Source organism: Eptatretus burgeri, chromosome 9 (assembly GCF_056783735.1).
Source record: "Eptatretus burgeri isolate ZD-2024b chromosome 9, Ebu_testis_v1, whole genome shotgun sequence".
Lineage (NCBI taxonomy): Eukaryota > Metazoa > Chordata > Myxini > Myxiniformes > Myxinidae > Eptatretus > Eptatretus burgeri.
In genome coordinates, this window is record NC_140969.1 from 21,186,072 (window position 1) to 21,208,780 (window position 22,709).

The window sequence follows — 22,709 nt, forward strand, 5'->3', positions numbered from 1 at the left end:
ATCCCGTCACAGAAGGATTCCGTTCATTCAACCACCCTCACCGGCTCACCCACACTCGAGGGACATGGACTGGACAGGGCGTGCTTGCCCCCGCCTACTCATCCCCCGCCCCTGCCTTCAGTTTGGTTAACCCCGCCCAAAAATTTAATTACCCCGCCCCCCGCCTCTTGATTCCCCGCCCCACTTGCCCCCGCCCCCTGTCCACCCCCTCACACTCAACACCGCCTAATTCACCCCAGCCCCCGCACACTCATCCCCCACCCCATTTCCCCCCCGGTCTTCCGCTTTCAATTTGCTTACCCCTGCCCAAAAATTTGCTTACCTTGCCCCCCGCCTCTTCACTCCCTGCCCCGCCTCTTCATCCCCTGCCCCCGCCTCTTCATCCCCTGCCCCCGCCTCTTCATCCCCTGCCCCCGCCTCTTCACTCCTCGCCACCGTCTCAACTAAAAGTGTTTATTCTGCTTCAGAGTTGAAAGTTGACTATTGCCACAATGTGCGATGCACTCTTACAGGTACGAAGTTTCTTTCAGTCCAGGTCACAGTACCGAGAAAAACGTGACGTGACCGCTAGGAGGAGCACAGAATTTGTCCTTCAGTATTAATGTATAGATAGAAGATACAAGATAGAAGATACAGTTGACGCCACTTTATAAATCCACGGTTATAAAATGCAGCCTCTGATTGTGACCAAAATGAGTTGGAACGGAATTTTACATCGAGAAATCTGCCGTTTAATAAATCCACCTGCTTGGCACGTGAGCGGTCCAACCTAAGCTTGATGTAGTATGCGCTTCCGCAGAGTGAAAAAAACAAAAAAAACCAACAACAACAGCAACTGGTGACGGACTTCGAATCCTGCCGCCGCTCGAATCCCTCCGACCCTGAATCCCTCCGACCCCGAATCCGAATAGCCAAGGGAAGAAAGCGACGGGACGAACCCGAGCCGATGCCAACAGCGGCAGAGATGCGGACGGCACTCGCCAAATTGGACAGGGGACTGCAGCTCTCAGGTTTTGCCCATCCCGATTTCTGCCACGTGATGGATTCAATTAAGGAACATTTGCGCAAAACCTTCCCTCCCAAGCAAGCGACCTTGGAGAGATTCTTTTGAACAATCACCTTGTCACCGTTTGATAAATCAATGTTTTTGTAGCATAAATCAGTGTTTAACGACATTCGCTTTTTGTCTTATCTATCCAGTAGGTGGCTGAAAATAGGTTCTCCGCTCAACAAATCCAAACGGCGTGGTCCCATGGTGGATTTATATAGCGGCGTCTACTGTACAATGTTTCTTGTTACATTTTTTGTGTCAAATTCACATTCTGAGGAAGTCACCATGTGCAGAAGAGGATTTTACATTGCAGATGCTATTTTCGAGGAGTGGAATTAGTAATTACACCTCTCAGCAGTAATTTTCTGACGACGGACGTAATGGCGTCAGCGAATAACCGATGACGTCATGACATCCTAACGCCTCTCAGCGGTGACGTCACACGTCGCCATGTAAATGAATGTAAAACGAAAAGTGTTTATTCTACTTCAGAGTTGAAGTTTGATGATTGCCACGATGTGCGATGCACTCTTACAGGTACGAAGTTTCTTTCCGTCACAGTACCGAGAAAAACGTGACGCGACCGCGAGAAGGAGCACAAAATTGGTCCTTCAGTCTTAATATATAGATGGTAATGAGAGTGAATTTGAATCAGAGAACGACTTTTCAAACGGGGAAGGTGAAACCGACAGGACGACAATACTGGGGAAGTTCTCAGAGGTGTTGGTAGGGGGTGTGGCAGAGGACACAGAGGGGATGGACCAAGGCCTGACTTCCACCCAAGATGGACAAGAGTCACTGCAGGGGTCAATGAACACCAGTTTACACCTAATGAGCAACCAGGGCCTCAAATTTACAAAATGCACTCAATGTGTGAAGTACTCCACTTGACTATTTTGGCTCGTTCTGAGATGATGTTCTTTGGGATTTACTTCTCAAAGACTAATCACCAAGTTGAACGTGTGATTACAGCCAAATCAAACAATTATGCAGCAAAATCTTTCCAACAAAAGCCTCTTACTTTGGCACAGTTGAAGGCATTTTTGGGGCTCTGAGTCTCCCTTGAAATGTTGATACATAAAGATAGGTACAAGCAGTACTGGCGGTCTAGGGACGCTACGCTTATTTACACACCTGGTTTTCCAAAGGTCATGACAAGAGACCGGTTCCCTGCAATCTGGTCTCTCCTACATTGTGTAAATCAAGATGATCCCCAGCTGGGCAAGACCCTCCCAGTGTTCATTCATTTGATTGAGAAATTCCAGATTGTGAACTTTCACTGGATGAGGGAAAGATCCCCACTCATAAACTGTCGTTCAAACAGTACATAAAGGACAAGCTGATATGTTGAGGAAATAAAGACTTTTCTATTATATGATCGTGAAAATGAGTAATCCTTACGTCTCAAAAAGCTGGGCAATAATTGATGGTTTGACTGGCACAACGACGTTGAGTATTGGCGATAAACTCATAAAAATAAGTAAGCACAACAGTCTTTGATTCGGAATATCATTTATTTGTAATTACAGGGCTAGAAAAACATTTTTAAAGGCAGACAACCAAAATAAAACAAATTTCAACTTGTCAGTTATTTTTCTCCAGGGAGCCCAGGGTGGGGGAGCTGAAAGTCCAAGGAGCTCAGGGTTCAAAAGGTTAAAACAAGCTTCCTTTACCAACAAACCGCAAAACAAAAGTGACCAAATACCACGTACCTCGTAGTATTCCTGTACGATGGAGAAGAAAGTTTCATCAGTAGGGTTGCTGGACTTCTCTTCGAGGAAGTTCCAAACTTTTATTTTGAATGCAAATAGTTGTTGCTTGCTTATCTGCAGGAGCACAGGTGGAACATTCAAACTGGCTACAATTGTACTCGAACACAAGGCTACGACTTCTTACACACACACACACACACACACACACCTCTGGCTTTAAGGTCTGCACACACTTAACAATAAGGAGCAAAACATTTGCTCTCAGAAAGTCGTCCATGTTGAGGTCCGACCCAAGGGGTACCGGTCATGCACATGTCGTGAAAACTTTTTCTATTAGCCATCACCCTCTCAATAATCTCCACTGAATCACCATGGTGGAGGTAGTCACAAGATGCACTTACAGATCATTGTTCAGATACAATGCCGCCAGGAAACATTGCGTCTCAGAGCAGACCATTCATGAAGCTGGCTGCTGAGTTTGCATTCAGTTTGTGAACATTTATCATTCTGAAAGCAGTTACCTTTGAGAATTATCCTTCCTTCAATTTACCCTCCAACACACAATAAACAATTGGTTGTGCCAGCGACTTGTCCAAATCCCAAATGATCTTGCTCCCTTGAAAATCTACCTGACTACTTTAACCTTCATCAAGACCCTTCTCGATCTGTAAATGCCTTGCCTTGCCCTTGCCAGCCACCTGAGAACCAGACTTTGAATGTCAAACAAAATGAAAGATCGAATGAATGAATGAATGAAGAGTTAATCAAATTTATACAAATCAATCCATTGGGAGTGACAGCATTACATTGATGAGGTTTGGCCGAAGGGTGGAGAAGTTTAATGGTTTATGTTAATCCGTGTACTGTAAATATAGAATGAGCAACACTTTCATTTTTAAAGCATTCTCATCCCCCACAGCGAAACATGTAATCTTGTACTTTTATGGTTACCCCATGCAAGCAAAGCAAAAGGAGGGGTTAAGGAATTGGTGTCTGGTTTATGCCTGTCTCATCAGTTTATGATCAAGGAACAGCAAAGATATAATTGAATGTTATATATTGAACATGAATATGAAGACAAGTTTGCTGTTTTAACATACTTTGTCTCCGAGTTTGTGCTGACCATGCAAATGCAGAGAGGAGCGAGTTAATTTTTGTTTTACTGTCCGTGTCTGGCAGTCAAACGAAATAGAAACTTAGTGTTTTAAAGGGCGTTATAAAGGACAAACGGGCAAGAAGAACTGGTAAAACGTGTTAGTTAGGGTGGTGTAATAGATACTGGGGAAAACGGCGGTTTAGAAGAACAGAATTTATACATTTAAACACTTAAAACCTTCATTACCCTCACATGCCTGGTATTGGCTTAATGGTTGGGGTGGTGGGCTTTGGATCCCAGGGTTCAGAGTTCAAATCCCGCTCAGCTGTTGAATTAATACCAGGTGGGGTTAACTCAGCCTGTCATCCTTCTGAGGTCGGCAAAATGAGTGCCAATATGCTGGTATCCTGTGTCGGAGTGGTGACCCGTCCAGGATTGTGCCCAATAGCCAAGGAGACTGCTTAAGCAGCACTAACGCTCTGCACAGAGTATGGTCCCAATCTCCTCCTCCTCCTTCTCTGAAGGAAAAGGTGTTGCATTTGGGTCCGTTTGTCAATAGCCTACAGGTCACAATTTTAAACTGACCTTCATGAAACTTCACCACATGGTAGAGTTTGTGCTAAGCAAGAAGCAGATTGTTTTTGAGGTCAAAAAGTCAAAAGGTCAACATTGGCCAAAGCTCAACAAATCTCTAAAATCCTCAATTTTCATCTGATTGACTTGAAATTTGGAGATGATTTATATTTCAGGTCAATGAATTCAACTAGCCAATTATTACCCTCACCAAAGGAAGTGGTATTGCATGTAGATCAGTTTGTCTCCACAGAACTTTAGTATTTTTCTCCGCAACCGCTTGTCTGATTGATACAATTTTCACAATCGGAGTAACTACTCATGTAGCATATTCTATTTATAATTAGGACCTCATAGGTCACGTGGTGCGGCGCCTGGTGTGTTGGCGCAGTGGTTAGGGCAGTAGCTTGGGATCCGAAAGGTCCTGAGTTCAAGTCCCGTTGGGCCACTGAATTAATACACCAGGGGGTTGACTCAGCCTGTCATCCTTCCGAGGTCGGCGAAATGAGTACCAGTGTACTGGGCCGGTGCATACCCCGGTTAAAATAGGTGTACCATATCCCTGTGTCGTAAGAGGCGACCAGGGTTGCATCAGGAAGGGCATCCGGCGTAAAACATGTGCCAAATCACTTTGCGGATCATGCGGATGATCCGCTGTGGCGACCCCTCACAGGAGCAGGTCACGTGGTGTGGCAGCCATGTTGGAAAAACGGAAACATTTTGGACCTCCATCTCTGAAACCGCACTAAAGAAAAAAAATTGAAACTTGGCACAAAGAAAGTACTCCTCATGGGGAATAAGGGTGATATTTTATGACATCATAGGTGCCTTCGTTATGACGTCACAATTGCATATGATCAGTATGAAAATTTAAGGTTCATATCGGGATAAAATGGTCCACATAAATAAATAGAAATGACGATGTCATCAGTCACATTATTTGGCAGTTATATAAAAAATTTTTATAAACCTTCAAAAGTCTTCTTCTCTGAAGGCGCTGAACAGATCGAGGGGAAACTTTACACGTATGACCGTCTAGCCATGAGGAACAAAAAGTTCACACACATGACATCAGAGGTCACATGGTTTGGCAGTCATATTGGATTTACCCTAAAACCTATTAAAATAAATCTTCTCCGGAACGGCTGGACAGATCGAGGGGAAACTTCACACAAATCTTCCCCAAGCCGTGGGTGTACAAGTTTAAATACATTATCAACTAGGTAGTTCATAGAAAATGATACCCTGTGCAGTGTTCTAGTATATACTTCAATTTGAACAAAATAATGATTTTCAAGATGATTAAAAAAAATAATAATAATTGGAAGTTTAAATCGCATAGCTGTTGGCCGTCTACTTCACTCCAACACTGTTCCCTCTCATGATGGGTGTATATATATATATATATATATATATATATATATATATATATATATACACATATATATATATATATATATATATATATATATATATATATATATATATATATATATATACACACATATATATACACACAAGATTGGGACGGTTGAGATTACACATTTTAAAGAAGAAGGCATTTCCAACCAAAAGTAAAAACCAGATGTATTGTGCCTGATGAAGCCGGCGAAATGTTGCCCTTAGAATGGGTCTGCTTTCACTTTTTTGCTCAAATTAGCGGAGTCGATCTAGTTTTTACTTTTGGTTGGAAGTGTCGCCTTAGTCTTTAAAAAAAAAAAATGTAAACGTAGATATCGATATAATGCATGGTTGTTGGAAGTATTATGAAGGTGATTTGTGTTCCACAGTCTCCAAACATACAATTAAATTTAAACAAGAAAAAGAGAAATCAGAGATTGCAGACCCTCGCCAGGACTTGTTTTGTGTGGTGTATTTTGTGTACTGGTGTTATGTAATTAAGAGATAATTAGAACTGACACTTTATAACTACTGGAAGTGATGACCGAGTACTAAGACGTCCTGCTTTGATGCAACCCCACTTTGATCAGACACCTGACCCTGACCCATGACGTTTTTTTTTTTTTAATTTTTATTCAATTAAATTTAGATTGGGATTAAAATAAATTCAATTCAAAACAAATGGAAGACCAAGGAGGTACAGGCCTGCATTGGAATAATCGAAGGAACCCAAACAAGCAAAAAGCAAAGATGAAATCATCAGGAGGAACCTGGATAGGATTCACATTTCATATACTACTCCTCCACCCCCAAAACCCATCCAGGCACAGACAAATGGACCCAATTCAAAAAATAAAAATAAAAAAGAACCCAGATCAAAAAATTAAATGATTCTGGCTGCCAGATTAGGCATCCGATCAAGTTGAAATTTAAAACATGTATCCCCCATCACAACTACATCATAATTGTGACGTTCCATATCGTTTGATTAAGTGGTTCCAGAGAAAACATTTAATATTTTTCTTAAATCCAATATGGCTGCCAAACCATGTGACATCAATTATTTCTTAAATCAGATTCCATGCATTTATTTGAGCGATGTTATTTTCTGGTTTCAGAAGGTGGAACGGAGACATTCCAGAGCTCAAAGTATCCACCTTCCTTTTGGTGAGGATCACAATTCATGGACCAAGTTGTTTGCTTTCCGTTCCCAAAGAAACACAAAAGGCTATTGTAAAAAGGTGCTGTGTGATCAGGGAGTGAGCAAGCCAGACCTTGCTGTTCACACGGAGATGATAAATGTTTAGAGTATGCAGTCTGCTTCGGCTATCAAATATATTTATTTTGTACTAGCAGGGGGTACCCAGCGTTGCGGTCCCTCCCCTCGCACCTTCCCCCTCCCTCCGAACTCCCACGCCTGCCTCTCCTGATTAGTGGAGGATGGCTTTGGGGCTTCCCACTCTCTGGGGACGTGTACAGTGCAAAAATGCAAGTTATCTCCACAGGTGACTTGTAGTACTCTCTGCTGCAACCACCAGGTGGCGTTATACAATACACATTTACATAGAGAATTTAGGTCGACCTTCCCTTCTGAACACCCATGACTACTTAACTGATGAAACCAAGTAACCCATGTTCACCATGAGGTCGAACTTGGTCCATGTGCCAAGTTTGGTATAAATTGATCCAGTAGTTTTGGCACGATTGGCGGTAAACACAGACACACACAAACACACACCGCCAAACAGAAAATGACATTTATTTATTAGATTTTTAAAAAATTTCCAAATTTTAAGTTTCTCAATTTAGTTCTCCACTCAACCTCAAGCAAACATAACAAATCCCCCATAACAAATCCCCCTCCCCCCTACATATATTCCAGGTCATTCTATGAAGGGATGGGAAATCGTAAAAATAAAAAAATATATATTGTTACGGCTGTGGAAATTCGCAATACACCATAAAGGGTCCTCAAGTGAGATATATCGATAAGTTCATGTGTAGTTAGCCCACACCTGCTGTTTAGAGGGAATATGTGTGATTCATCCAGGCTGCGACGCTTTGAGTTAGCCAGTTTTTTTTCTCTATCGTTATTTTGGACCATTAAGCCACCAACAACTCAAACACCACCACCTTCACCTCTTTACCTCCACAACTCCATCCCGCAAACATCGCTTCACCGCTATTCCCAAACGACGCCCGCCAACCACCAAACCACCACAGCAAACCCCCCACCACCTTCGCCTTTCTCCTTCCACAACCATCAACCCCACCACCAGTCAACACCGAACGTCGTAATGTCCGAAGCCGTTCGGTGATTGCTGCCAAGCGCAGCAAGCCGCGAGTGCAATGGATGCCTTTACGGGAGAGAAATTCGGATCAGGAAGGCTTCACGCCCCTTTTCCTCCGTCCAATGGGCGAGCGTCGGGCGGTGTGGCCCCGCCTCCAAGCGCGATGAATGCGAATTCCTCTCAGGAAGGAATTCAGATCAAAAGAGGCTCACGCCCCTTTTTTCCACACCAATGGCTGAACAGAGGGTGGCGTGGCCCCGCCTCCAATCGTGTTTTGATCCTAAAATCTGCATACAGGCTCCTCCCCCGGTCTATAAAAGACGCAAGTCTGTGTGGAACTCGCAGTAGTGTGGGGGTCACTTTTCTCGTCGTTGGTGTCATCTCGTCGCTGGTCGTTGGTGTCGTCTCGTCGCTGGAACCGAACCACCTTCACTTTCACAAGCGACCAAGCCGGCCAGCCATTCCCCTCGCTCGACCCTGAGCATCAACAATTCCCCCCCCCCCATCCATGCTGAGATAGTGCCGGTGGCCCCATTCATTCCCCACCCTAACCGTGGTGCGAACCAAACCGTGCTTGCGCGGAGCACGCCGGAGAGGGCTCACCGACCACGCCAGGGGCACGGAGTCGGGGCGCAGCTGCGCTGATATTGCGGCTCGCCCGCCATCGCGTCACGAGGACGCGGGTAAGACCTTTTCGGTCTCGTGGACCTGGCCGCTCATCCAGGTTCCGCGCACATTTGGTCCACAGACCCCATTTACCTCCCTGCCTATGGAGACGTCTTCCCTGTTTATTTTGAATGAATGATGTGGCGCCGAGTCCCGACAAGTATAATTGTTTAAGTGTTGTAAATAATTATAGTCAGTAGTAGTGCTTTTGCTTTTGTTGCATTTTGCTTTTGCTGCACATTGCATTACTGCCTTACGTGTGTGTGTTATGTCTGTGAAATAAAGGTGCTTGCTTGTTGAACTGTTTTCCCGTTTCGTTGCGTCCTTTCCTCCGTGAAAGTTCCATCTTGCATCACCTAAGGGATTGGTAGTGGGTTGAAACACCCGATAAGTAATCTGAACCGTCGAGGTCCACGATAACGCCGCTCGGTTATCCCTGCAGCACGGAACGAGCCGCTTAAGCGGTTCGTGTCCGAAGTCGACCTGCGGTGAGGTACGATCGCCCGGTCGACCACTCGCACAGGTACTTAGGTAGGTCGAATTTGGCGAGCAACCCAATCCTGCGCGGGTGGGCAATTGGCACGATCGTGGTGAGGTTAAACCCCCACCCGTGACTGGCTCCTGGCGGTAGTTCCAGGAGGGTCACGACAGAATTGTCCATTCCGGTGGGCGACGCGTCGCGATTTGAGTTACGTGGCCGATCGCACGCCAGACGGGCCAGAATTCGGAACAATATATTACATCATCAGGTTGGCTTGTCCGTGTTCTCATGTGAACCCCAGGTCATTATGCATATCTACATACAAACATACATATGTCCATTATGTCCAGAGTTTACATGAAAAAAACACATTGATGTTTACTAATGTCTTTATTCTGCATGTAGTTTGTATACAAGCTCTGAAATGAACCTTCGTCTATATTCTGTTCTGTTCTTGCATATGGCAGCTTGGCTGCCAGGTCGCTATCATTTCCTGGAAGCACAGCTGTGCCGCTGATGCTGTGCCTCTCGACCAGTACATTGGTACTCATTTTGCTGACCTCAGAAGGATGACAGGCTGAGTCAACCCCACCTGATGTAAATTCAACGGTCGCAGGGCCCTAAGACCCCAAGCCAGCCACCCTAACCACAAAATCAACACACCAGGCTTGCTCAACTATATTAAAACATACAAACAAAATGTATGGTTTGAAATCGTTTTTGTAAACCTGCTCGATGATAGTTGTAAAAATAATTTTTTGAAATAGTGAATTGTTGGATTTTGGGCTTGTAGGATGGCCTCGAGGTAAGCACACTCCAAGCTGCATAGCATGGGTTCGAATCCCGACCCACCTATCAACTCCAATCCCGGTGTTTCACAGGCAGGACGATTCATCAATGCGTGTGTGTGTGTGTGTGTTCCTCGGATGGACGTTAAATGCAAGTCCCATCTGCCAGCATTTGGTGGTGGACGTTGAAGATCCCATGGTGTCCTTCACAAAGAGTCAGCGAGCTTTCGCCGGCACCATGAAGGAATTACAAATTCCTGCCGTAACTGCTTCGTCGAACTTCAAGCCTGGTCAGACGGTTCGTGAAAGACTTGGGCCAAGCTTCCTCTGGCCAACCTCACAAGAACGTGGCAGCAATTGTGGCCATCAAAGAAGAAAAGTGAACTGTTAGATTTTCTTTCAATTAAAATAGACCCTTTCAGACCCTTCAGACTTGGGGGGGGGGGGGGAGGCTACATCACCCCTGGAACAAGGAGAAAGAGAGCTAAGGGATGTGCGAACATGACCTTTGTGCACTAAACAAAATGGTTCTTACAAGTATATTTCATCAACCATGTATGGTGCACCACCACATGTTCACCCTGGACACTCGAACTCTTCACTGCAGAGAGCTTCGACAGCGAGGGTACTCTTAAAAATGTCCACAAACAAGTACGCAAGGACAGCCGGCTTAAACTTCCAAAAGGTAGGGCATGATGGTAAACAGAGGTCATAAATAAATAAATAAATAAATAAATAAATAAATAAATAAAACATCTGATGGCATTTCAAGCAAACGTGAACATAAAGACACACGAACGGAAGGTGACATTATAAAGTGCAGCAGGAACCCGGCGGAACGTCCATGGTCCCTCCCAAGCCCGGCGCACCTTGAGTCGCTGCTGCGTGAGTTCGGGAGGCTGTTTGGCGCAGAACGGCAGGGACGCGCATCGCGCCAGCAGCACGTACAGCTGCAGTCGCCGTTGGTCCGGACCGAGTCCCCGGTCAGAGACTCCATCATCGCGCGCGGGTCTCGATCTGCGCGGACGGGGACTCGGCGGGAAAGCTTGGCCGGAGTGAGACTGCGCGGGCGGGGCGAGGGTCGTCCCCTGGACGCTCGATGATGAACCCGCGAGAGAAGAACGTGAGGACAGGGTTTGAACGGGCGAGGGACAAGGTGATACTGACGGGGTCGAAGACGGGGTCAGGGACGGTGCGAGTGGTGGAGCCCGATGCACCTGCACCTGCAGCTGTCCCTTCGAATTGACACCCTTCAAATTCCTCTCGCGGGGCAATTGGTCCACCTCGCCCTCACTGGACGAGCATGAGGATGATGAGCGCAGCATCGTGCCACGACTCGCTGGGCAGCCTTCCGCGTTTGAGGCGTTGAGGTGTGGCCAGGTGTACGGTGTTACTTTTATACAAGTCTTCTTCTTCTTCTACTTCTACTTCTACTTCTTCTTCATCAGTCGTTTTTTTTCGTGTCAATGAACACAAACAGACATCTAACAATCTCAAATGAGCTGAGATCCTCGTCCACTTAATGATGACGTCATAAAAACTAATATGACGTCATTGTGATGTATCGGGTTTGCGATCAATTATAATCTGTGCGAATGCCCGGCTTGATTCCCGCAAACAAAACTCAAACAGCTTGCCTAGTTTCGGAGATAATGGTATAGGCGATTTCCATTAGCGGCGATATTATGACATCAACTTTTTTTCTGGGAAAAATTTCCAAAATCGGAGACTATGGTTACTGCCTGCGCGTGGGCTCTCTGCATATACATGGCAAGTTTCACGAAGATCCGATGAAAACTCTGGGTTGTGAAACAAAAAAATGTAAAAAAATAGGAATGACGTCATAAAAATTGATATGACATCATAAAAATTGATATGACGTCATAGTGATGTATCACATGTGCGGTAATTCATCTTTGCTAATGCCCTGTTCGATTCCCACAAACAGAATTCAAAAAGCTTGCCAAGTTTTGGAGATAATTTTTTAGGCGATTTCCATTAGCGGAGATATTTTGACGTCATAACTTTTTTTTCTAGGAGGAATTTTCAAAATCGGAGATGGTTACTGTCTGCGCAGGGTATTTTTACATACATACGCCAAGTTTCAGGAAGTTTCGATGAAAACTGTAGGCTGTGAAACAAAAAAGTCCACAAGAAGAAGATGAAGAACAACAACGTGAGTAAAACTTAGAGATCCTCCACGAGGATCTAAAAACAAGAGTAACAATGCTGTTGTCAGTTTCGTTTCTACAATTAGTGCCCCCAATTGTTAATGGCACCACACAGTTTCCAGGACCCCCAGGGAGTACAAAAACCACCAATTAGGAAATTATTTATTTATTTATTTTCTTCCTGCACTCCCAAAGCTCCAAATTCCCAAACTGTATCAATTTCCGAGCTGTATCGCAGAGCCGGCTGGGACTTTGAGAATTAAATTTTGTATCAATAATGTGAATAGAAAATATGCGGGCTTGACCTAATTGTTTTGACCTTCACCTAATTTTAAAGGTCATAACCTAATTATAGTCGTTTTAAACACTTTTCACCATAACTCGACTGAAGCTTGTCCGATCGGAATGAAATTTCCCTCGCCAGATAGGTTAGGGCAAAGTGCATTTACATTTAATTTACATCATACCCCTCTGGATTAAAGATCAAGAACTTACACCCCTTGGAGCACAAACCACCATTGAGGATAATCTCCATTTTTTCTGCCAATGACCAAGCTGTATCTCGGAGCTGGCTGAGACTTTCAGAATTAAATTTTGCATCAATATTTGGAATAAAAAAGTATGCGGGGTCAACATAACTTTTTTGACCTTGACATCATTTTTAAGGTCATGACAATTATAGACATTTTAACATTTTTCACCATAACGCACCTAAGGTTTGTCTTATCGGATTGATATTTCCTTCAAAGTAGGGTAAATTTTTGCTTAATTTGTATCATTACTCCCTCCCCCCCCCCCCCCGAGTGAAAGGTCAAGGTCAAATGATGGTCTGAAAAAATAACGCATTTTCTTGTCATCACTTAATTTTATCAATGCAGAATTTCAAAGACCGCTTGACCTTCCAAGATGTTTTTGCATCATAATCGTGGACCTCCACTGAAGTTGTGTGTGTCCTTGACCTACTTTTTTTTTAGGATTGTGACCTAATTAACAAACAACATATTTTTGATCATAACTTGAATGTTACTCTGATTTTCATGATGTTGCGTTTTCTGGATAGACTGTAGATGGGGACATATTTTCCTAGACATATCCCAAAATGTTGAAGGTCAAGGTAATATGGTGTTCCAACCAAAATATGGCCATCATTGGATTGCAGGCCAAGGTTAAGTCACTGGTAATCGCTTTGTGATCACAGATATCTCGTTAATACTCTGCGTTCCATGAAGTGCAAAGCCGGGTTAAGCGATCAGTCGCATCCATGCGCCGTAAGTACGTACGTGCCTGCATTTTAAAAATTCATTTTCTCAACAATCGTTAGTCTGATTGACATAAAATTTTCCAAACGGGTGTGCCTCCCTGCAAAAATTTTCAATGATAATTATGACGTCATATATCACGTGGTACAGGCACCATCTCAGAAAAACGGAAAAACTTTCCCCCTCTATATCTCCGAAACCACTCCGTGGAAAAAATTGAGACATGGCTCATTGTAATCTACTCCCCATGGGGAATAAGATATGTTAATGATGTCAGTGGTACCTTCATTATGAGTTATAATTCGACAAGTGCAAAGCTTGATTGGTCAGTATGAAAAATAATTCTCCAATTGTTGGTCCGAATGACACCAAATTTTCCAAATAGGTGCGCCTCCTCCTGAATGTTTTAGTCACAATTATGACGTCATAGGTCAAGTGGTACAGGCACCATCTTGGAAAAACCGAAAAAAAAACTTTGCACCTCTATATCTCGGAAACCGCTCCATGGAAAAAAATTACATATGGCTCATTGTCAAGTACTCCCCATGGGGAATAAGATATGTTAATGATGATGTCATCGGTGCCTTCATTATGACGTCATCATTTGACTCGTGCAATGTGGCAGCCATGTTGGATCTAAGCAAAAATCTTTAAAAAAATCTTATTCTCTTAAACCACTTAACCGATAAATGCCAAACTTTAATTAATTCATTGACTATATCCATGGGAAATATAGTTTGATAAAAGTGGCATCGGTCACTAGTCTGGCAGCCATATTGGATAAGATAAAAAAAACCCTTAAAAAGCAGAGGAGTTGGCTTGCACCAAGTCCTTCTCAAGACTGCGCAGGGTAAATATTCCATGAATACCATCGAGTTATCATGATGCCATTTGAGGGTGTTTGGATATGGACACCCAGCAGGATTAAAAACAAAATCTGTCAAAGGACAGAGGAGCTCCTTGTGAGCCAACGGTCATCCATATCTAGTGCCCAACTGTGTCTGCGGACGTCCTCCTGCAGTTGGATCACTTCATTGGGTTACTTAAGTTGGGTTAGTTCAGTTATTAGGAGGTTGGTGGCAGGATTTGCACTCCGGCCACTGTAAAACCCTTCATTCTGCAAAGCATTCTCGAAGCATTAAAAAATCTGAAAACCCACTCCATGGGAGTACCTCCTGTGCAGCTCTCCTTTGCAGGGCAGCTCACCGGATGACGGGATTGGGGCAAAGCCTTTGGGACCCCCAATCTTTGATGATAGGAGGGAAACCACGGGGTAACATTCCCGGGTCAAATTGCAGGGGAGTGTGTCGGAGTGGTGCTGAGGTGTCGTCCACCAGACGGTGGTCTCCTTGGGTTAACCTGAGGTGGTCCCCTGGGTGCCTGGAATGTCCTATCCCTAAGAGAGGATGATCACCTGTGTCTATTATCATCTGAGCTCAAGTGTTTGAACATCAATACTGCAGCACTCTGCCGTTCAGAGACCTGATTGCGACAAGATCATGGTGGGTGGTTACACCTACTATTGTTCTGGTCGCTCTGATGGTTACCATTCCCAAGGAGTTGCTGTAGCTGTGTCCAATAAGCTGACTCCAATGATAATTGAGGTAACACTGGTCAATGAGTGTATTATGAGATTAAGGATTCGTCACTCCTTAGGTGTCATTTCCCTGGTCTCTGTATTTGCTCTGACTGAGGCGAGTGATCTCACCGTGAAGGATGCATTCTACGCCACACTCGAGTCTGTGGTTGATCAGTGCCCCAGATGAGATACACTTCTAGTCTTGAGGGATTTCCATGCATCGACTGGAACTGAAAGGGATGGTTATGAGACGTGTGTTGGTCCCCATGGGTCTGGAACTGTGAACCTGAATAACACTAAGTTCCTTGACTTTGCAAGAAGTCATGGACTTAGGGTGGCCGGTTCATGGTTTCAGCACCCACAAGGTCATCGCTGGACTTGGTATTCCAATGCTGGCGGTGTGGCAAAGGAGATTGACCATGTGCTTGTTGATGGTCACTGGAAGATGATCCAGAACTGAAGGGTCTACCAGAATGCTCAGTTCCTAAATACTGACCACCAGTTTGTTGTAGCCGTTGCACCTTAAATCCTGGAGAATGGTACCATCCCAGCCAAGGCTGGATGTTGGCAAGCTCAAGGATGGGAGAGAGTAGCTGAGGAGTTTGCAAACAAGCTGAGTGGAGATTTGGGGGGTCTGGGTGCTTTGGGGGTCCTGAAGAGTTGTGGAGTGCCTTCAAGACCACCATCCTTGATGTTGCCGGTGGATGTCTTGGAACTCACCATAGGGTGAAAAAAATTTTTTCTCTCAAGGGACACTTGATACCATTGACCAGAGTCGCAAGGCCAGGATGAATGGCAAAGTTGAGCTGTTCAGGCAGCTGAGGCGTAAAACTGTACGTGCACTGAGGGTGGACAAGGAGGCCTATGTGCGAGGAATCTGTGAGGGGGTAGAGCATCACCTGTGGACAGGTGATTCTCATCGCACTTACAGGGAAATTCGCACATTGCGTTCATCCAAGCCCATCCCTCGGTGTACTGCAGTTACAGCAGAGGGTGGTGGGCTCTTGACAGAGGAGTCTGAAGTGAAGGCCCGCTGGGCCGGTTACTTTGAGCGGTTGTACCAGGCTGATCCCCCAACTGTCGAGTCAGAGGTCAAGGGTGTTACAATCCCTGTTGCTGACCCTCGAATCAACTGTGGTCCACCTACGCTTGTGGAAACACGGGCTGTGGTGAACCGGTTGAAATAGGGTAAAGCTCCAGGGATCTGTGGCATCCATGTTGAACTTCTCAAGGCTGGTGGAAATGCTGCACTCGTGTCGTTGCATGCAGTTTTGTGCTCTGCCTGGAACACAGGCATCATCCCAACTGACTGGAAGAGGAGCCTTGTTATCCCTCTCTGGAAAGGGAAGGGTGATCACCAAGACTGCAAGAACTACCGAGGGGTGACGCTGCTCTCAGTGCCGGGCAAGGTCTTTGCTCGGATAATTCTTGATAGTGTTCACCACCATCTGCTTGAGCACCCGCGTCCAGAACAGCCAGGCTTTACACCAAAGAGGTCAACGATTGACCGTATCCTTGCTCTTCGTGTCCTCACCAAACGCAGATGAGAGTTATGCCAGGGGCTGCTTGCAGCCTATGTTGATCTCTGTGAAGCATTCGATTCAATGAATCGGGATGTCCTCTGGAGGGTTCTTGGTCTTCGTGGGGTGCCACCAAAACTGATCGATCTCATGTCTGAACTCTACTCTGGTACTGAGAGTGCTGTGAGATGTGGTGGTGCAATCTCTGACTTATTTCCAGTTGTTACTGGAGTTTGTCAGGGTGTGTACTTGCCCCCACACTTTTCAGCACTTGTATGGACTGGATTCTGGGGAGGATGACGGAGAGATCAAGCTGTGGTGCATCATTTGGGAATGTCAAGATCTCTGACATTGATTTCGCAGATGATGCAGTCATCTTTGTGGAGATTTTAGATATCCTTTTGGGGGCTCTCGACGTGCTGAATGAAGAGTCAGAGCCGCTGGGATTACGGGTTTCCTGGGTCAAAGAGAAGATCCAGGCTTTCAATGACATCTTGGATGCTTCTGTCCCGTCTGTGGTGAGGATGTTGAGGTCGTGGAGAGATTCACTTCCCTTGGCAGTGATATTCATGTCTCTGCTGGCTGTGAGTCAGAGGTCAACAGATGTATGGGTCGGGCCTGGGGAGTCATGGATTCACTGGATCATGGGGTGTGGAGCTGCCGGTACCTGTGTGGGAGGACGAAAGTCTGAGTCTTCAGGTCCTTGGTACTTCCAGTCTTCCTCTATGGATGTGAGACTTGGACGCTGACCAGGAATCTGAGACGGAGACTTAATTCCTTTGGTACCAGGTCTCTTCAGAGATCCTTGGTTATCGCTGGTTGGACTTTGTGTCCAACGAGTCGTTATTGAGAGAGACTCAAATGAGATTTGTTACCTGCATCGTCCGTGAACATCAGCTGTGGCTGTATGGACATGTGGCTGATTTTCCTGACGCTGATCCTGCTCACCAGATTCGCTCAGCAAGGGAGTCTCATGAGTGGAGGAGGCCAATGGGCCGACCACGTGCCTCGTGGTTGCTGCAGGTTGACCATCATCTCAAGGAGATGGGGATGGGCCTGGCATCTGCCTGGGGGATGGCCAGACGGAGGCCCCTGGAGTACCGGCGGAAAGTGGAAGCAGTGACGTACAACTCTGGCGCATGCTCCCATACCTGACCTGACCTGATTATCATCAGATGGAATCGACTGATTAATTTGTGGTTGGAATAATTTTTATGAAAAACTTTGATGACATGGAGGCTGTCGTTGGGATTGGAGGAAGAGGTATCAACAACTCAAGGTATGCTGATGATACCACACTGCTGGCAGAAAGTAAAGAGGACTTGATGAAATTGCTGCAGACAGTGAAGAAGGAAAGTGAAAAAGCTTGTCTTTACTTACACCTAAAAAAAAAAAATCTTGTCAACTGGGAAGATCAACATGTTCAGATTGGATTGGGAGACGGTCATTTGGAAAGAGTGGAAAGTTTCATTTTCCTGTGTTCTAAGAATGAAGTGGGTGGAGAATGTGGAGGAGGAATTAATGGCTGCTTAACTTTGAGGAGAACAGCAATGTTTGGATTGACAATTATGTGATAATACAAACCAAGAGGAGGTTGGTGAATAATCTGGTATTTCCAGTTGCAATGCATGGATGTGGATCATGGACAGTGAAAAAGAAATAAAACAATTAGCGGTACAGTCAAAGTACACCGCCCCCATGCCAAATAAATAAATAACAATCCTCCAGCGCAGTGCCCCGGCGATGCCGTTTTGCAGCACATGGAGTCAGAATTGCGAGGGAGCGGTGTTCAATAATTGATTGATTAATTGCAGAATTAAAATAAAGAAATAATCGTAAAATAATTAATTTCTCAATCAATTGCCAAATAGCATACCGAAACCACCACTGTTTCATCCGAATCTGTAACCTTTTGAAAATTAAGTAATTAATCGAAAAATGAATTAGTAATCGATTAATTGATGAATCAATAAATCAAAAATATCCTTTATAGCCAAATCACTTGGTCACTGTCATGTCCAAATATAAGCTTCCGAGCTCAAAGGATGACTGAGATATCGCCCGGACAAGCAAGAAAGAAAATAATTCATTTATTAATTGATTAATCAATCAATCTAAAATACTCTTTATAGCCAAATCACTTGGTCACTGTCATGTCCAAATATCAGTTTCCTCACTCAAAACGTGCCTGAGATATTGCCCAGATGAGAAATAAAGAAATTAATTAATTAATTAATTAATACATCAATTAATTGCTTAATCAAAAAATAAAAGGTGTAGTTTTTGCTAAAGCACATCTTCACTTTTGTCCCAAAATTTCAGCTTCCTGGATCGAAGGATGGGTGAGATATTGCCCGGACAAACAAACAAACAAACAAGAAGACGACGTCGTGCAGAGCACAACACTTGCAAAATCCATAAAACAAATTTGACCTCAACAATAATTGGTGATTGAATTCAATCACCAAATATGCAACGCCTCTTCAAATTTCAAGTGAATCGGATGAAAATTGACAATTTTAGAATCTGGTCTATGTTGTCCTTTTGGCCTATGTTGACCCTAAAAATAATTGGCTGGTTGAATGCAGCGACATGAAATATAAATCCTCTTTAAATTTCAAGTCAATCGGATGAAAATTGAGGAATTTAAACATCTCAGCTAAGTTATTGACCTTTGGCCGATATTGACCTCAAAAATAAATGGCTATTCGAATTCAGTGACGCAAAATGTAAGTTATCTTCCAACTTCAAGACAATCGGATGAAAAATGACAACTTTAGAAATGCGGCCTTAGTTGTTTTTTTTTCGGCCAATCAAAAAATTGACCACCTTAGTTGTTGAACTTAGGCCAGCCTGGAGTTGGCTTAGTGGTTAGGGTGGTGGCTTGGGATCCTCAGGGTCCTGAGTTCGAGCCCTGCTGGCCACTAAATTAACATGGGGGGGGGGGGGTTGACTCAGCCTGTCATCCTTCCAAGGTCGGCAAAATAAGCACCAGTATACTGGTAATTATCCCTGCGTGTCGAAGGCGACTAAAGGGTTGGCGTCAGGAAGGGCATCCGGCCGTAAAAAAAAACATTGCCACAAGAAAGGGTACCATGATTGGAGCCCGCAAAAAGCTAACCCCTGCTCAGGGAAAAAGGCTTTAAAATGGTGTGATGATGATGATGAGTTGTTGAACTTCGGCCTATGTTGACCTTTTGGTCAACAACATAAATTTTGGTTATAAATCCTTTGGATAACCAATGATGCACTCACCTGGTGAGCCATAGGTGTCATGAAACCTCTTCCCCCACCGTCTTGTGGGATATCCATTTTGGAGTAAGACAAAACTCCGATGTAACACCAATGGTTAGGGAGAAGTTCAGTCGGTTTGGTTGCCAATTCTCCTAGTAGCAGATGACTACGGATCGAATTCATCCTCGGTGGCAGCGGCGATGCACCATGGTCATCGGTCAGTTGAAAGCAATGCCACCACGATAAGTGGATGATATTAAAAATTACCTAAAGATCATTGCGATCTCGCTATGCAGTCGAACTCTAGGTAGAGCCAATAGCCAGTTGAGACGGCTTGGATCCGTTAGTCTGTAGGGGACGTGATAAGCATAGAATGCTTTAAGGACATCAAGTTTCCTCAAAATTTATTTCAGTTTAGTGTTAAACAACAGTAGCGACTGTTTCGGAAGGTATAATCATACCTTGGACAGAATTGGCTGAGAGTTTGTGGTTATAATCATTTTTACTTCCTGTCGGTGTGCCCCACAAATTTCCACGATAAGCTATTTATACACCTTAACACGGAATTCGTCCAACGCAGAAAACTCTTGGGGGGGGGGCAAATTAAGTGACAAAAACCTCCATCATTACATAACCCCAGAACCCCCAGGAAGTTTGGTTGAGAGTGGATAAGTAATGACCAAATGTATCACAGTCAGACAGACAGACAGACACGAAATTGTGTATTTTAATACGATTCTCATACACATCTTGTTGATATCGACAAAGGAACAAACTGTCTGCATGTGTGAACACTGTGTGCATTGCTCTTCCCAACCAGAGGAAAGATGTCGAACATGATCGTTTCCAAGCCGTGGCAGAACGTGCGTGATTGAATCTCATCAGAATAAATGCCTGATAGACATTTAGTTAGACCAGCAGCTCAAAGGACTCCACGGATTGGCCAATAATATTCACACAAATTAATTTCTAATCATGACCTGATTACCTAGAGCTCTTAGCAAATGTAAAGAAAAATTAAGGAGTCACGACAAGCTCTTTAACAGTTTAGACTTTAGAGGAACAGTCATTTTTAATTTAAATTTGTCAAAACTTATTTACATTCCAGTGGGTTACTGGGCAATGCTACGAGGAGGAGTTCATTTTAAGTCAAGGACAAATATTAACTGGTGGGACTGGGTCTTGTAAACCGAAGTGTAAAACAAACATTGATTGTCATATTCTTATCACTGTTCCCACGTTGCAAGGCATGAGAAACTAAATTTCACTTCATTCCATCCAGCAGTTTAAGAGTGCACGCACACACACACACACACACACACACACACACACACACACACACACACACACACACACACACACACACACACACACACACACACACACACACACACACACACAATTCAACATCTTGGGAAAATTAGAAGATGCTCTGGGATTGAAGTTCAAATAGGTCCAACTTGGTAAAAAAAAACCACCGGCTTTCTTTGACTATAGAGTCCTAAAATTATTGCAACCGTTAGTTACTGGACTTTTGAAAGTATCTACAAAGATGGGACGGACAAATCTGAATCGTGAGTCTACGAATATGGGACGGACAAATCTGAATCGTGAGTCTACGAATATGGGACGGACAAATCTGAATCGTGAGTCTACGAATATGGGACGGACAAATCTGAATCGTGAGTCTACAAATATGGGACGGACAAATCTGAATCGTGAGTCTACGAATATGGGACGGACAAATCTGAATCATGAGTCTACGAATATGGGACGGACAAATCTGAATCGTGAGTCTACGAATATGGGACGGACAAATCTGAATCGTGAGTCTACGAATATGGGACGGACAAATCTGAATCGTGAGTCTACAAATATGGGACGGACAAATCTGAATCGTGAGTCTACGAATATGGGACGGACAAATCTGAATCGTGAGTCTACGAATATGGGACGGACAAATCTGAATCGTGAGTCTACGAATATGGGACGGACAAATCTGAATCGTGAGTCTACAAATATGGGACGGACAAATCTGAATCGTGAGTCTACGAATATGGGACGGACAAATCTGAATCATGAGTCTACGAATATGGGACGGACAAATCTGAATCGTGAGTCTACGAATATGGGACGGAGAAATCTGAATCGTGAGTCTACGAATATGGGACGGACAAATCTGAATCGTGAGTCTACGAATATGGGACGGACAAATCTGAATCGTGAGTCTACAAATATGGGACGGACAAATCTGAATCGTGAGTCTACAAATATGGGACGGACAAATCTGAATCGTGAGTCTACGAATATGGGACGGACAAATCTGAATCATGAGTCTACGAATATGGGACGGACAAATCTGAATCGTGAGTCTACGAATATGGGACGGAGAAATCTGAATCGTGAGTCTACGAATATGGGACGGACAAATCTGAATCGTGAGTCTACGAATATGGGACGGACAAATCTGAATCGTGAGTCTACGAATATGGGACGGACAAATCTGAATCATGAGTCTACGAATATGGGACGGACAAATCTGAATCGTGAGTCTACGAATATGGGACGGAGAAATCTGAATCGTGAGTCGATCGGGTGGTCGTCTACTTTTACTACCACGCTCAGAGAAGACAATAAACATTCTCTCGCTTGTCAGGCTGCTGTTAAAACCACTTGGGTCACTAGACAATGCCATCCAAGGCATCTGATACAATGGTAGTAGATCTTTGTCCGGTAATAGAAGCCACACTTGGATCAATCAGAGAGATATCCATTGACCACTTATTGGAAGAAGGAAAGACTTCAGTCCAGAAGTTGATTGGTGAAGGCCTTTATGTTGAATTCCGAAATGATGAGGACAAGTTCCGAAATTCCGAATGTTTCCTTG

The 22,709-nt window shown here is 44.3% G+C and overlaps 1 protein-coding gene across 4 annotated transcripts in view; it reads right to left on the reverse strand.

Annotated features, from left to right (window-relative positions):
- The window catches only part of LOC147019673 (calcium-dependent secretion activator 2-like), a 100,786-nt gene extending 89,344 nt beyond the window's left edge, over window positions 1-11,442 (reverse strand). For 2 of the 4 annotated variants that reach the window (XM_085894294.1, XM_085894293.1), the window contains exons 1-2: window positions 10,929-11,442; window positions 2,764-2,877 (exon numbers count right to left, since the gene is read on the reverse strand). In XM_085894294.1, the coding sequence (XP_085750420.1) occupies window positions 2,764-2,877; window positions 10,929-11,384 (570 nt within the window). In that variant the 5' untranslated portion in view covers window positions 11,385-11,442. The remainder of the gene's footprint in view (window positions 1-2,763; window positions 2,878-10,928) is intronic. The other 2 variants (XM_085894295.1, XM_085894296.1) reach the window with 2 other exon arrangements.
- Between the last annotated feature and the right edge of the window lie 11,267 nt (window positions 11,443-22,709).